The sequence below is a fragment of the Archocentrus centrarchus genome, chromosome 20 (genome assembly GCF_007364275.1).
Source record: "Archocentrus centrarchus isolate MPI-CPG fArcCen1 chromosome 20, fArcCen1, whole genome shotgun sequence".
NCBI lineage: Eukaryota > Metazoa > Chordata > Actinopteri > Cichliformes > Cichlidae > Archocentrus > Archocentrus centrarchus.
In genome coordinates this window covers 31,667,872-31,682,547 of record NC_044365.1, presented here as the reverse complement: position 1 = coordinate 31,682,547, position 14,676 = coordinate 31,667,872, and the positions used below count along the sequence as shown (strand labels likewise).

Genomic DNA, 14,676 nt, shown 5'->3' with positions numbered 1-14,676 from the left:
ACAGTGATGGAGTTCAAGTGGCATTTTTGATGGCCCAATCTCGTGTGGCACCGAAACGGCAGCTTTCCACACCCCACCTTGAGCAATGTGCTGCCTTAGCGGGAGTGCAATTAGCTAAGGTCCTGCAGACAAAGCTGACCCCGCCACTACAGAAAACAATCCTATGGACTGATTCCACTACTGTCCTCCAGTGGATCAAGTCAGAATCCCAGCAATATAAGGTGTTTGTGGGGACACGAATAGCAGAGATCCAAGAGCTTGTTGGATCTGACAGCTGGAGATATGTTCCCTCAGAAGAGAATCCTGCAGATGATATCACCTGGGGGAAATCTCTGAAAGAATTATCTAAGCCAAACCGCTGGACATGTGGCCCGGCATTCCTCCCCAGGCCCCAGCTAACTGGTCTGTTCGCTTGCCACAAAACTCCATTCCAGCAGAGGAGACCCGGGACACAATCACTGCCCTACCCATGACTGCTTCCAGTCGATTTGAAACAGAGCTTGCTCTCCTGAAGAGATCCCAAAGGCAGAGTTTTCCTGCAGAGGTGACTGCACTGGAGGCAGGTAAACCCGTCCACCTTAACTCTTCTTGATGTTCCTCTCACTGCTGTTTGACAGTACTGTACCCTCTCATTATTCTGTCACAAAGCTGATTGTGCAGGATTACGAAACCTGTCTGCTACATGCAGGTCCTGACTGTATATTTGCCAAAATAAGAAGGACATACTGGATACTCCGGGGTCGGCAAATCATCAAAAATCATCAACGGGGCTGTGTGGAGTGTTGCAGGTGGTGCAGCAAACCTGTCGTTCCCCTAATGGCAGACCTACCCGCTGCATGGTTACGTATCAACCAACCACCATATTGGTCTACTGGAGTTGACTGCTTTGGCCCATTCACCATAAAGATAGGCTGTAGGCACAAGAAGAGGTGGGGGATCATATTCAAATGTCTAACCACAAGGTGTGTGCACCTAGATCTTTGTAGCATGGGCACAGATTCAGTTTTGCTTGCTCTGTGACGCTTTGTTGCAAGGAGAGGAAAACTCTTTGAAATTCTCTGCGACCGAGGCACCAACTTCAGGGGAGCTACAACAGGCCTTTGCTGCAATGGAGCCAGTTTTGCAGAAGCAACTCGCTGCCCATAGCATTGATTTCAAATTCAATCCACCACTGGCTCCGCACTTTGGTGGTACATGGGAGAGGGAAATTAAATGTGTTAAGGCTTCCTTGTAAGTGGTCCTTAAAGATCAAATCATCTCAGAACAAGTCCTGATGACTATGCTTGTGAAAATGGATGGTATCCTCAACCCCTCGGCTATGCAACGTCTGACATTGCTGACCCTGATCCTGTAACTTCAAACCTCTTACTTATGGGGCGGCGGGATGCATCATTACCACAAGTAGCGTATGGTAAGGTTGACCTGCTGGGATGGCGCCGTTGGAGACACAGTCAAGTGCTGGCTGACCATTTCTGGGTTCAATACACCCGCAACTGTCTATCTGTCTTCAGCTTCACTGGAAATGGCACATCAGTGCTCCAGATCTCACCACTGACCAAGTGGTCGTGATTGTTGACCTGCAGCTTCCGAGGCCAGTTGGCCGGGTAGAGGAATCCTTGGTGATGACAGCAGGATACACACCGCTGAGGTGGATATTAACGGGTCTAAGTATATACGCCCTGTGACTAAGCTTATCACTCTTCATTCATTAGACAGTTTCCGGTGTTTGGATTGTGCGTCAATAAATCTGTAAGTGTTATTTCTTTGTCAGGTTACACAGCATGATACTGTTACAAAGACTTGTAAATGTTAGTCATATGTCTCAGTAGAGAACAGGATGTTAGCTACAGCCTGTTAAAGTGTAAGTTTACTAACTGCAGCCAGACTCCCTGATGATGACTACATCCGGCTATATTAAGAATACAGAGACGGTCTGTTTGGTATTAGAGCTGTGGCTAATTTTGCCATCGTTGTGCCTTGTTGTTAGCAACTTTGTAAGTCACGTTCTGTGGGTTCCAATTTGTGGTCTACAGAGACCTCTTGTGGACATTGTAGGGTAGTGCCTGTGCTTCACCTAGCAGAAGGTGATGTGATTGTCCGGTTAATCATAACTGTGCTAATAATAGAATTGTTTTTTTCTGTCTTCCAGGAAGCCACACCCACACACACCCCAAGTCATAGTTGCAGCCGGGAAATTAGATTGAGACTGGGAAGTGATTCAATGTATCCAATGTTCAATGTGCCTGTGGGACCTTATTAAAGACAATCAAACTCCTGGATCGCTGCAGTCTTTCTGACTGAAGGTTTGGCCAGCCTTGTATGCACCAGCACTGCAACTTTTTTCTTTTTTCTCCCTTAATATTAAATATTAAAATTTGTTGTTTGATTTGAAACATTTAAGTGTAACAAATATGCAATAAAATAATAAATTAGCAAAACGGTAAAATTTTACATTTTTGAACACTTTTGTATCACTTCACAGTAAATTGTTCTGTGCCCTGAAGCCTGACGCAGACTTCTATTTATCAAAAGTACTTTTTAAAATAGGTTTTTAGGTAAAAAGAAGCACTCCAAGAACACAAACCTCCACCAAAGCAGCTCCTTCTCTCTTTAAATATACTTAAAGAAGTTTGTAGTGCAGTAAAAATCAGATAACAGCAGTGTGACAGATGCTTACTGTGATTACACAAACATGATGCAGGTGATGATAGCAGGTACTGATACGATTAATGATCACACGACAGGGAAATTTGTGCATTACAGCAGCTCAGGGCAGAAAAGGATGAATAAAAAATGAAATAAAATAGAAAAGAAACACACTATATACATAAAATATATATCAATACACATATCAATATATACATATACACACATATACATTTGAACACTGTATACATATGTAGACTGTAAAGTATACACAGTATGTATTATATGGCTGAGGGTGTTATAAATAGAAATGTATATATACTGTATGCATAAAGTGATGGCAGCGGAGGCAGAGTGTCCAAGTCATTCATGACATCATGATGCGTTGTACAGTCTAACTGCTGTTGATACGTAAATAGCTGGATAAAAATAACTTGAGCTTATTATATAATATTGTACTGTAGTATATTTCCAGCTAACCAGGCAGCTAAAATTCCTCCATTCGTGCTGATAACAAACGTCTTTCCCCTTCTTCACTCGTGCTCTCTCACACATATTCACACACTTCCTGTGAAACTGTCAGCTTTACTGCTGGCGGCTTCCTTCTTCTTCTCAGTCTGCTGAGCTCCTCCAAGCGCTGCGCACTGACCTCTCTCCGCTCACCTCTTTCAGTCCTACCTTTGTCCACCGGAGACCTGGACTGTGCTCCTGTGTGGCACCTGTGTGCAGTCTCAAAGGGACCCCAGAGTGAGAAAAACTGTTCTTGGAAATGAGCCCGTTTTGAGAAAGCAGAAACTTCTGAGAAAGTGCTGGTGGATGTCCGTGTGTTGCCTGCTGGCCTCTCTTCACCATGGCAGCAGCCGTGCCTGCGTGCTACCATGGTTCCATCACCAGGAAGGAGTGTGAGGATCTGCTGGGAAGGAAGAACAAGGATGGGGCTTACCTGATCCGAGACAGCGAGACCATCCAGGGAGCGATGTGTCTCTGTGTCTAGTGAGTACTCTGCTCCTGGGAGTCAGGCTGCCCTTTGTTAAAGCTGTTTCTAGAATCGTTTTGTAGGTAATGACACTCTATGGTATCATTAGAATATTAAGGATTTTATAATTCGGAGCAGGTTTCCAGGTCCTCTGACTTTGTGACAGCAGCCTCCTCCCAGAGGACACTTCTGCATATTTACGATGAAGAATTTTTAAGTTAAATTGCTTTAATTTTGAGAGGAGTTTTTGCACAATGAGGAAAAGAAGGCGTCTAATCTGATTTAGCCGAGGAGGAGAAAACAAAGTTAAAGCAAACCCAGACCTGGTTCTGCAAATCTCACATGGACGTTAAAGCTTTGATTCGTGTTATTGTGTACTATCATATATGAGTGACAATAGCATCTCTGATATCCTGTTCCCTGTCACGTAACTTCATTTAGTGCTAATTAATATTTGTTTTATTTTTTTGTATTTAATTAAAGCAGGAAATTTAGTTTCAGAGGTTTGGTAAGAAGATTTTTTACAAATATAAAAATAATGGAGCAAAAAAAAAAAAAGGTATAAAAAAAGATAAAATTCTTAGCGGAAGTAGAAGCAAATATTGATACATTATCTGACCAAACCTTTGAATGCTGATACAGCAGTATAATACAGAATGACTCTTTGCAGATTGATTAATCATCATTTAAATGGAAACACGAATCTAATACCAGTAGATACAAACGCTGTTCTACTGATCTGAGCAGTTTGAATTCTATTAAAATCACGATAAGATCAGTTATTTGTGTTATTACTCTAGGAAACCTACACCTGCACAAATACCACAGAATCTGCTGCGATCAGTTAGGGTTCCACTCCAGGTTATTTTTTTCCATGACAGGCATGCAGTGTTTACACGTGAGAAAAAAATGGCTTCAGTATTTATGTACCTACAGAACATTATCCTTTATCCACCACCTTTTTTTTAGTACATTTCTTCTTAAAGGAGGCTCTGACGACACAGATGAGAGGGTTCAAACTATGAGAAAAACAAACCATGTGACCCGCTCACATTTCTTCTTCCTCTATTTCCTGAGAACAACCAAAAGTTTAATCACGTTCACCGTCATGTAACAGCAGCACACGTCTCCTTTCTTTCAGCAAACAGAAGGTGGTGTACACCTACAGACTGCTGCAGTCGCACAATGGATACTACACTCTCCTGGTAAAGCAAGCTCACATACACACACACAGATTATTTTCAGCAGGTTTAATGGATGCAGAATCTCTCTGCGTTGCAGTAAACTGAGGGTTTACTGTAAACAGAGCATTATTGTTATTATTGCTATATTTTTATGCATTTCATTTAGTTTTGATGTGAAAGCACAGAGAGCAGAGAGGAAGGCAGGGAGGGAGTGCGTATTTGTGGATAACATGCAGGAAATCATCAAACCCAGGCCCCTGGAGTAGCTTACTGTGTGTGGGCCACTATCTCAGTTTGTTCTTAAAGCTTTATCTTTGAGAACGCGGCCTTAACAAAATGCACTATATGAAAAAAGTACTGGTCCACCTGCACGTTGCACCTGCAGGATCAGCTTGACCCACACCATGAAGCTCCCGGTGCTGACGTTAATACCAGAGAGGCTTCGGAGCGTTGGCGACCCTCACGCATGACACACCCAAACGCTCAGCGACCCCGGCCTGTAAATTTGTGGCTGCAGCTTCTAAACACTTCCACTCTGCAATGACGCCACTTCTAGCTAATTGTAGAGTATGTTTTACAGCACTGCAGTCAGACTCAGTAATGCTTGTAAAGGCAGACAGGTGTTAGATTTTTTACACCTGTGGCAATGAGGCACCCAATACTTTAGTCCATATGGTGTATATATATACAGTGTATCACAAAAGTGAGTGCACCCCTCACATGTCTGCAGATATTTAAGTATATCTTTTCATGGGACAACACTGACAAAATGACACTTTGACACAATGAAAAGTAGTCTGTGTGCAGCTGATATAACAGTGTAAATGTATTCTTCCCTCAAAATAACTCAATATACAGCCATTAATGTCTAAACCAGCAGCAACAAAATTGAGCACACCCCTAAGAGACTACACCCGTAAATGTCCAAATTGAGCACTGCTCGTCATTTCCCCTCCAAAATGTCATGTGACTCGTTAGTGTTACCAGGTCTCAGGTGTGCATAGGGAGCAGGTGTGTTCAATTTTGTAGTGCAGCTCTCACACTCTCTCATACTGGTCACTGAAAGTTCCAACATGGCAAAGAACTCTGTGAGGATCTTAAAGATGAACTGTTGCTCTGCATGAAGACTGTTATATAAGCTGCACACAGGCTACTGCTCATTGTGTCAAAGTGTTAAAGTGAAGGGTGTACGCACTTTTGTGATGCACTGTGTATATATATATATATATATATATATATATATATATATATATAAAATATACCAAAATCCACTTTAAAATTTGGTTAATAGCAGATGAAGCTGTAGTTGGAAAGGCTCATATATCAGACATGCAGCTAACCTTTTGAAGTTGTAGCATCCAAACTTCCTCAGTCTCAGTTCCTTTAATGCTCCACCCATTATTTTGGGCCAAAGTTTACATTATTTGTGTATGTCAGAAAGAAAAGTTGGTTGTGTGTACATGGTTTAATATCTGTGATGTGTGGCTTTAACGTCCTGGGAACCACTTTAATAGGAAGCTCCTTTTCACTGAATCTGAGCTGTTAAAGGAAACCTGCTGAGAGCTATCGGTTCTTTTTTCTGTGAGCAAAGATTTCCTGATTTTCTTGTTGAGGTAAACTTGTTTCTGTTTTATCAAAGTGAATACTTAATACTTTATCAGAAAATCTTTGGCTGGCCTGAACAAAGTCAAATTTAAGCATTTAAAATCTAAATTTGTTGGAATCAGTTTGTGTATATGCATGTACAAAATCTGCTGTCGAGTTTCAGTTTGAATCAAAACTGAACTTTTGTTGTTAGTCAAAAATGATCTCAAGATTTCTTGCTTGTTGTATCGAGACGAGTCCTGCTCACCCTGATAGTCCTGAACTTTGGTTTTCATTTACAGATAAAAACAGTGATAAAATATTCCGCATCGATCAGCTCATTACGGGGCAATGCTCTGCTGGTAAACTGCCCCACCCTCTCCTGTGTAGCACCACCTCCCCGCTGTGGTAACACCACCAGCAGCCTACGGCAGCAGCACGAAGTCCCTGTCACACCACAGACGCTGAAAGAAACTTTAATTTTAAGAAACTTTAATATTTCCAGTTCAATCAAACACACGTGCAGCAGGACAGACCCAAAGCCTCAGCTACCTCCCAGCGCCAGCAAAGGTTATTTTTATGACCAACAGGTCTGCTGATTATTTGTTTAATCTTTTTTTTTCTATGTCAAAAAATAAGAAAATCAAGTTCCCCTTCTCACTTTCACACGTCAAGATATTCAAATGTTTGTTTGATTTGGTCAATGGACAGAAAGTCAGAGACAAAAAAATAAATGGCAGAGAAAAACAAATGCAGCCACAATGAAACCAGACAAGAAGGAAGTAAAAGACAGTCAGCAGGGTACAAATGTGGAAACAGGTTGTAAAACAGAACATTAGAAAAAAGAAAGAAAGCAAAACTACAAAAACATCATTTGAAAGCACGTAAGCAAGTATTAATCCTTTTTAATTACACACGGCAGTTATTGTTTCTCACACTGTCATAAAACTGTGGAGTCTCCTTCTGTCTGGAAGAGTCTCCACAAATATTTCTTTAAAAAGAGAACAGATATTTATTTCCTCCAATTACCTCCAGTCTCTTCCTGTACATCCTGTATAATGACAATAAAGGCGTTATATTCTATTCTATATTTATTACATTTAAGAATAATTGAACTACATGTGGAATTATCTTCTAGTTTTACTCCACAGACTGAAAAACACGATTAACAAAATCCATTCATTCATTTCTTAACAGCTCATCAAATTCAGAGTCGCAGAGGCTGAACTCTGTTCCAGCTGTCACTGACGGGGGGAAACTGTAGCCCTAACCAAAGCGCCAGCTAAATTTATTGTGCTTAAATCTGCAAACGTAGGTTGAAAACTAAATAGCTGAGTAGTTAAAATAGTAGATAATGTTTTTCTTATCTTTCTTTTCTTATCTTAAAAATGCCATGAAAAATAAAGCAAACAAGAAAGAAAAAAAAAAGTTATTTAAGAAATCAGAGGACCAATTACCAGTCCCTGAGGAACCCCACAGGTGGCTGCGGTAGTGCGGACGACCTACCAATCAGAGGGCTGGTGGATCGATCCCCGGCTCCTCCACTCCATGTGTCGAAGTATCCTGAGACAAGATACTGAACCCTGATTTAGCTCCAATGTATCTGCTGGAATGTGAGTGTAAAAAGTGCTGTATGAGTATGTGTGTGTGTATGAGTGTGTGTGTATGAGTGAGTGTGTATGAGTGAGTGTTCACCATGAGAGGAAAGGCACTATATAAGTGAGTCTATTTGTCACTCACTCCACAGTTTATTTACAGGATTTTTAATAATGACACAAAGTTTGTGATACCAAAGATACTCGTACCACTGCAGCAGTTGTTGCTTTGCAGCAAGAGTCCAAGGAGCAAAATGCTTTGAAACTTGTAACCTTATTTATTAAAGAAGGATGTGCAGATGTTTGGTCTGTGTGCATTTCTAAAATGTAAGAATAGTTAAACTACATGTGAAAAACATCTCGTCTCTGCAGATGTCAGAAAAGGAATCGAGCACGGTTTCAGTTAAATGTTTCCATTTGTTTGTAGCTCTGCTCTCTAACTCGTTCTCATGCATTAAACATGGCAGAGAAATGACAGCGATTTGGTTAGAGCAGTTTGTACATCTATAAACTAACATTTCACCTCCAAAATGGAAACTTTTTTGTCATCATCTCTCCCACAGGAAACAACTCTGACGTTGGTTACACACAAAAAAAACAGCAGAATGAAGAGCAGAGTTTTTATCACGGTCAATTTTTTCCACCACACTCAAAAAAACAAAATGAAGTGTTTAAAAATACAGAAGCTACAGATTTATTAACCTGCTGCCCACGTGCACGAGCTGTTCAACTATGACATTAAAAATAAAGCCGTGGGCTCAGCTTCAGGATGTGGCTGCTGGAGGTTTCACTTTTTCACCAAATCTGCATTTTTTCCTATTATCTCATTCTGGGCTGATTAGGAATATTTAAAGCTTTTTGTTTAGTGTTTGGTTTAGTCTACCATATTTCCTTTGCTGATAAACACTGTTGATGTAGCCTCAATATATACTTTTTTATACAGCTTTGTTCACTTGGTATCGTTATAAACTTGCAGTCCAACAATTCTTATCTGCACGTGTTCAGTCAAATGCTTCAGGGCCATTGCAGCAAACAGTTTTTGACCCAGTGGAAACCACCTGTTAGTGGGTCCAACTCCTCTATATCCACCCACAGCTCCACGGACACAGCTCCTTCCAGGTTCCCTTGACATCAGTTTGCAGTGCCCGCTGCCAGTCTCAAGGTCAGACCGTTCAACGCTCAGAGAAACTGCAGCAACCTCTGAGCCCACCTCAGAGTCCACAGGCCTCAGCGAGCGAGTTAAAGTTCACGAGAGCACAATTAGAAAAAGACGAAGTGTGGCTTATTTTGAAGGGTTGCCAGGAAAAAGGTGCTTCCCTCTGCAGAGATCATGGCTGCACAGCTTAGGTTGGCAAAGATGCATCTGAACAAATCATAAGACTTGTGGGACGATGTCCTGTGGACAGAGAAGACCAGCCACGGCATATCAGCACAAACATAGCAACTGTCAGCACGGTGGTGGAGGGGTGATGATGTGGGCTTGTTTCGCTGTCACTGAGTCAACCATGAAGTCCTCTGTGTGCCAAAGTACTCTAGAGTCAAAGGTGGGGCTGTCTGTCTGGGTCAAGAAGCAGGACAATGATTCTGAGAATAGCAGCAAATCTACAAAGAACAACGTGCTGCAGCGTCCAAAGCTCAGACCACAGCCCGACTGTGAAAGGCTGTGGTGGGATCTTGTGAGAGCTGTGCATGAGCAAACCTCACAGAACTGAAGCAGCAGTGTAAAGAAGAGCAGTCTAACATCCCTCTGCAGCCATGTGAGAGTCATACAGAAAACCATAACTTCAACTTACTGCAGTGGAAGGCACTTTTACTGCTGAATCACAGGGTGCATCACACAGCTTCTGCATTTTGGTTTATTTTCATTAAATAAATAACACCATGGTGTAACATGTCATGATGTTGGAGTTCTTCTGAGACTCTGTTTACTTAATATTGAGACCTAATAAGGACCTGATCATTTTTGTAACGTCCTGATACGTAAAACCTAAACGATCCTTTGTTTTTACTGCATTTTCAAGCTGTTCGATTTGATGTTTTAATTCCAATTTTAATCCTTCAGACCAGACAACGCTCTGAGACGTCACCTCGAGCTCTGGGAAAGTCCAACTTCAGATTCAGTTGGTTCCAAATGAAGTTGTAAAATATTTAAAAGTGCAGCGGAAAAACCCTTTAAGAGCCACATAAAACTCAGATGACAGTCATATTAAAAGTGAGGGGGTCCCAGATCAGCACTGTTTTCTCAGCCCTGTTGTTACATTTTGTTGGTTGAGGTTTTTTGAATCATGTTCACACACATTAGTCACACTCTTGAAACCACAAAGTTGTGTGGGTCTCCTTTGTGTTCCCCAAACCAGCCCTGACCCATTATGCACGAAAGCCTGAAGGTAGTTCCTGGTGCAGCAGAACCCATTTACACATCACCACGTCTGTCATCCAGTGATCCACCGGAGAGTTTCAGTATGTCTCAGCTGTGACCACAATAACAAACTGCTCACAGGCAGGCAGCCTGAAAGCACTTAGAAATGGAAAGCTGTCAAACTGACGCAGCGCCGTGAACGTAACGTAAACACAGACGTGTGCTGGACGCCTTCCTGCGGAACGGCCCTTTAAAAGCCAGAAAGGCCTTTGAGCTTAATGACTTCCATCAATTTCTTTGCCAGAGTTTTTCCCAGATCAGATTTCTCAGGTTCTCTGTGTGTTTTCACTAATGTGACAACATTCCTGACATGGTCTTGTAATTCTTTAATTAATTAAGGCTGTGGCTTTACGGCTGCGTTCAAATCCAGCGCCCAGGCTGCACGTTCTCCCCGTGTTTGTGCGGGTTCTCTCCGGTTCCGGCTTCCTCCCACAGTCCAAGCATGCATGTTTGGTTAATTGGTTATTATAAATTGGCCCTGAGTGTGAGCGGGTGTCTGTCTCTCTGTTAGCACTGCGACAGGCTGGCGACCTGTCCGGGGAGCACCCCACCCGTCTCCCTGTCACAGATGGGATCGGCTCCTCCTGGAATCTGAATTCATGAAACTGAACAAACTGAAAGATGTGTTAAATGAAAACAAGAGAAATGAGCACTTTTTTTAACTAAATTGTAAATATGAGGAATTACTGACTGGGAAATAATCAGCAAACTGACTTACAAAGAGAATAAGTGATGCTCTGGATGTTTCATATATTTCACCGGTCAGTAGTTACTCCAGTTTAACGTAGAACAGAAGCAAACACTGAATGTTTGATTTGGTTTCTGATCATTTGCTGGAGGAAACTCCAAAAAGTGTAATTTGGATGCATTTTCAGGGCTCGTCGATGGTTCCTACTTTATACAAACCTCTCACACAGAACAGGCCACATGTGGGTGGCTGCTCAAATAAGTTACAGCAGGTCTCTTTTTAACCGCCATTTTTATACCAGCTTTGACTGATTCATATGTTTGTGCTGCTTTATTATATTTACCTTATGCTCTTGGTCTTTGTTCAGACAGCGGGGGGTTTGGAGGAGACATTTTTTAAGACTATCGACGACCTGATCCGTCACTACAAGAGGAAGAACCAGGGTCTGGCCATGCATCTGCGCCACTCAGTCAAAAGGAAGACGGCCTTGCTGATCCAGCCCCAAAGAGTTCTGGAAACGCAGCCTTCGAAATCACCCGAGCAAAGGTCGCGAAGGGATGAGCACGAGTCACGGAGGCAGCCGCCTCCCGTACCTGATGAAGAGCATGATTACGAGAGTACGTCTCACATGTTCTCCTTTCTTTTCTCAACATCTTCCTTTGGTTTGCATGTTTGACCGTTTCTCTGTTTCCACCCAGATGCTCCTGATGCCGAGTACGTGGAAGTGCTTCCCGATTAACGCCGACCATCAAACACCACATGAGACATCTGGAGGAAATCAGTGATGTCAGGTCCACAGACTGGATCTTATTTGGGATGTTGACTGTACCTACATATTTTTAAGAACATCATCTGCTCTTGGATCACAGTGCCCTGAAGAACTCCTGAAGAACTCTGACCACCTTCCAGAGGATCTCCATTAAATGCATCCCAGCCCTCGATGCTCCCGTCAGGATGAACTGTATGAACTTTGGTGTTTTTCCTCCAGCACCTGCAGAAGTGTCAGGAAGTCCGTCCTAGTGGTAAATTTTAGGTGTTAATGCTTTTATTACCAAAAGAATAGATTTATATACATGTATATATTTTTTATCATAACATATCTTAAATACTGTAACCTGTGTTGTACTGTGAGAGTTACTCCAGGCAGCGAGGGCAAATAAAAATCTCACATGGTCACAAAGCTGGGCAGCACGGTGGCGCGGTGGTTAGCCCTGCTGCCTCACACTCAGAATACTGGAAGGCTTGGGTTCAATTCCACCTTAGCTGCAACGGCTGGTTACATCCAGTCTGACATCAATGCAGCATCTTCACCCAGAGAGCTGCCGCTCACTGAATATTTTCTCTTTTTCGGACCTGTTTTGGTGGGAAAATCCCAGCAGATCAGCAGGTCCTGAAATACTCAGACCATCCCGTCTGACAGCGATGAACACGCCACATCATCTCGGTCACGTCTACCTGTCTGAACGCACCGAACTGCTGTCATGTGGTCGGCAGGTCAGAGGTTGTAACTCTAAAACATTCCCGTCAGCCGAATCTGTGGAAACTCGTTTTCATTATTTGTGTTCTTTTGTTCCACTAACGTGTGCGTTTAGGAGTGTGTCTGCAGGAATGGATGAAAGACTGTGAGTTTGTGTGTGTAAATATGTACACTTATTTTTAATGTGTTTTTATCTGAAGTGTGAAGCACTCTGTAGCTGTGTGTTTTTTTAAAGTGCTGTACAAATAAAGTTATTATTATTATATATTTGCATGAACAAGCAGCTGAATCAAGTAGCTGGTGAGTGTAAATTTAGGAGATTAGAAAAAGGCTTTAAGTGTGTAAATGTAGGAGACGAGGAGGCTTAAATTCTTCATTTTTGTTTGTTTGTTTGTTTGTCTGCAAACAAGGTTTGGGACCCAGTTTTAAAAAGCTTCTGAAAAAAAAGGAAAACTGGCTGCATAATCGGTGAGAGGAGAGAAAGTAAGGAAAGCTCGGTCTGCTGCATTAATACCATTAATGAATCCAGTTTTATCAAATATAACTCCCTGTTTTTTCCTGCTGTGGGAGAGCGCATTATCATTTCTGGAAAACATGTTTGGCTCAGAAAAATGTGAACATCTTGTTTTTTGAGTCATGAACAAAAGTTTGACCCCCTGCTGTAAACTGTGACTGTGTGGAGCGGGTGGAGATGAGTGTCAGCGGTGGTTTCTGAGTGAAGGAGAGCAGCGAGAATGAAAGGGAAGGTTTACAGACAGACCTGCTGTGGTGTTTGGAGACGGTGGCTCTGACACAAAGACAGGAGGCCGGAGTCTCCACAGAGAAAGGCTCCAGCCGGCCGGTGGATTCTAACCCAGGTCCTTCCCGCTGTGAGGCACGGGTGCTAACGTGGTGGGTGATCGATAAATCAGCAGGGACCCCCGGGCTCTCAAAAAGAAGGGTGGAATGTTTCATATTTTCCACTCAGGTGTTCTGCACCTGCCAAAATGGACTTTAACTGAACCCCGAACGGTTAAAGAGCCTGATGCGTTTGTAAAAATGCAGACGATGTAACAGATTTTGTCATTGTAAAAACGAATGTGCAGCATTAATGTAGCTGAGCGCGGCGTCTCTGTTTCACTTCAGTCATAAATGAGTTTTTACCCACAATACGATCAGATGAGAGCTGTGACTCTGCAGAGACCACACTCAGCTATATTTTTTCTTCTGCTCTCACCCTCCAATACGACTTTCCATCTGAACTTAACCCTTGGGTCAAACTGGCAACCCACTGTGCTTCACATGTGCTTTGTCTGCTGTTTTAACTTTTTTCAACCAAAACCACAGGTATAATCTGTGAGCCCCAAGATAGGCAAGAAGACACAGTGTTTGTGTGTCAAGTGCAAAGAATACACATGAAAGACACATACGTGCAAACATGCGTGCAAACATGCCCCCACAGACTGGCACAAAGGCCATGGGATCAGTTCAGAGAAGTGAACAGGAATCCGAAACTTCGCTGACATTTGATCAAGATTTCCACCTGAGCTGTCAGATGTTGTTTATTTTTTATTACATTTTATCATAAAGAAAATCACACTTCTGTCCACTGATGAGCTCTAACAGACCATATAACCAGATAATGTGGAACTGGGATAAAGAAAAGATTTATATTAATCATCAGGGACTGAATGATGCAGTGGGTCCAGCAGACACTGAGTAACAGTAACCTTTGTTCCAAAGTGTTAATCTCGCACCGTAAACCACTCGCTTTATTTTCTGAAACCTCGTGAGCAGAAGCATCAAAGCAGAAAACAAAATATGATGATTCACATCTTTGCAACTATGTAGCAAAAACGAACTTTACATTTACACGTGGGCTTGTTTCCACAGCGATCAGATGTTATCTCCATCAGATCTCTGTCTCTTTATAATCTGTGGGAGTCGTTTTTCAGCTATGGAATCTTTTTAAAAGTCAAATGATTATAAAAGGCTATTCTTTACTTACTGTAAATATTCTGTACACGTTTGATCAGTTTTGATTCGTTACTGTTGCGCGCCGTTAAATTTGAGCCTTAAAGATCCCTGAAAGTCTGAGATTGTGTAACATGTCTTCAAAAAGCCTTTC

The 14,676-nt window shown here is 42.2% G+C and overlaps 1 protein-coding gene across 1 annotated transcript; it reads left to right on the top strand.

The window, feature by feature from the left end:
- Positions 1 to 2,194: 2,194 nt before the first annotated feature.
- LOC115799306 (SH2 domain-containing protein 1B-like) lies at positions 2,195 to 12,801 on the top strand. The gene is made up of 5 exons (XM_030756402.1): positions 2,195 to 2,303; positions 3,319 to 3,639; positions 4,764 to 4,827; positions 11,460 to 11,709; positions 11,791 to 12,801. The coding sequence occupies exons 2-5, from the start codon at positions 3,497 to 3,499 to the stop codon at positions 11,829 to 11,831; spliced, it is 498 nt and encodes a 165-aa protein (XP_030612262.1). The 5' UTR covers positions 2,195 to 2,303; positions 3,319 to 3,496; the 3' UTR covers positions 11,832 to 12,801.
- The last annotated feature ends 1,875 nt before the right edge of the window (positions 12,802 to 14,676 follow it).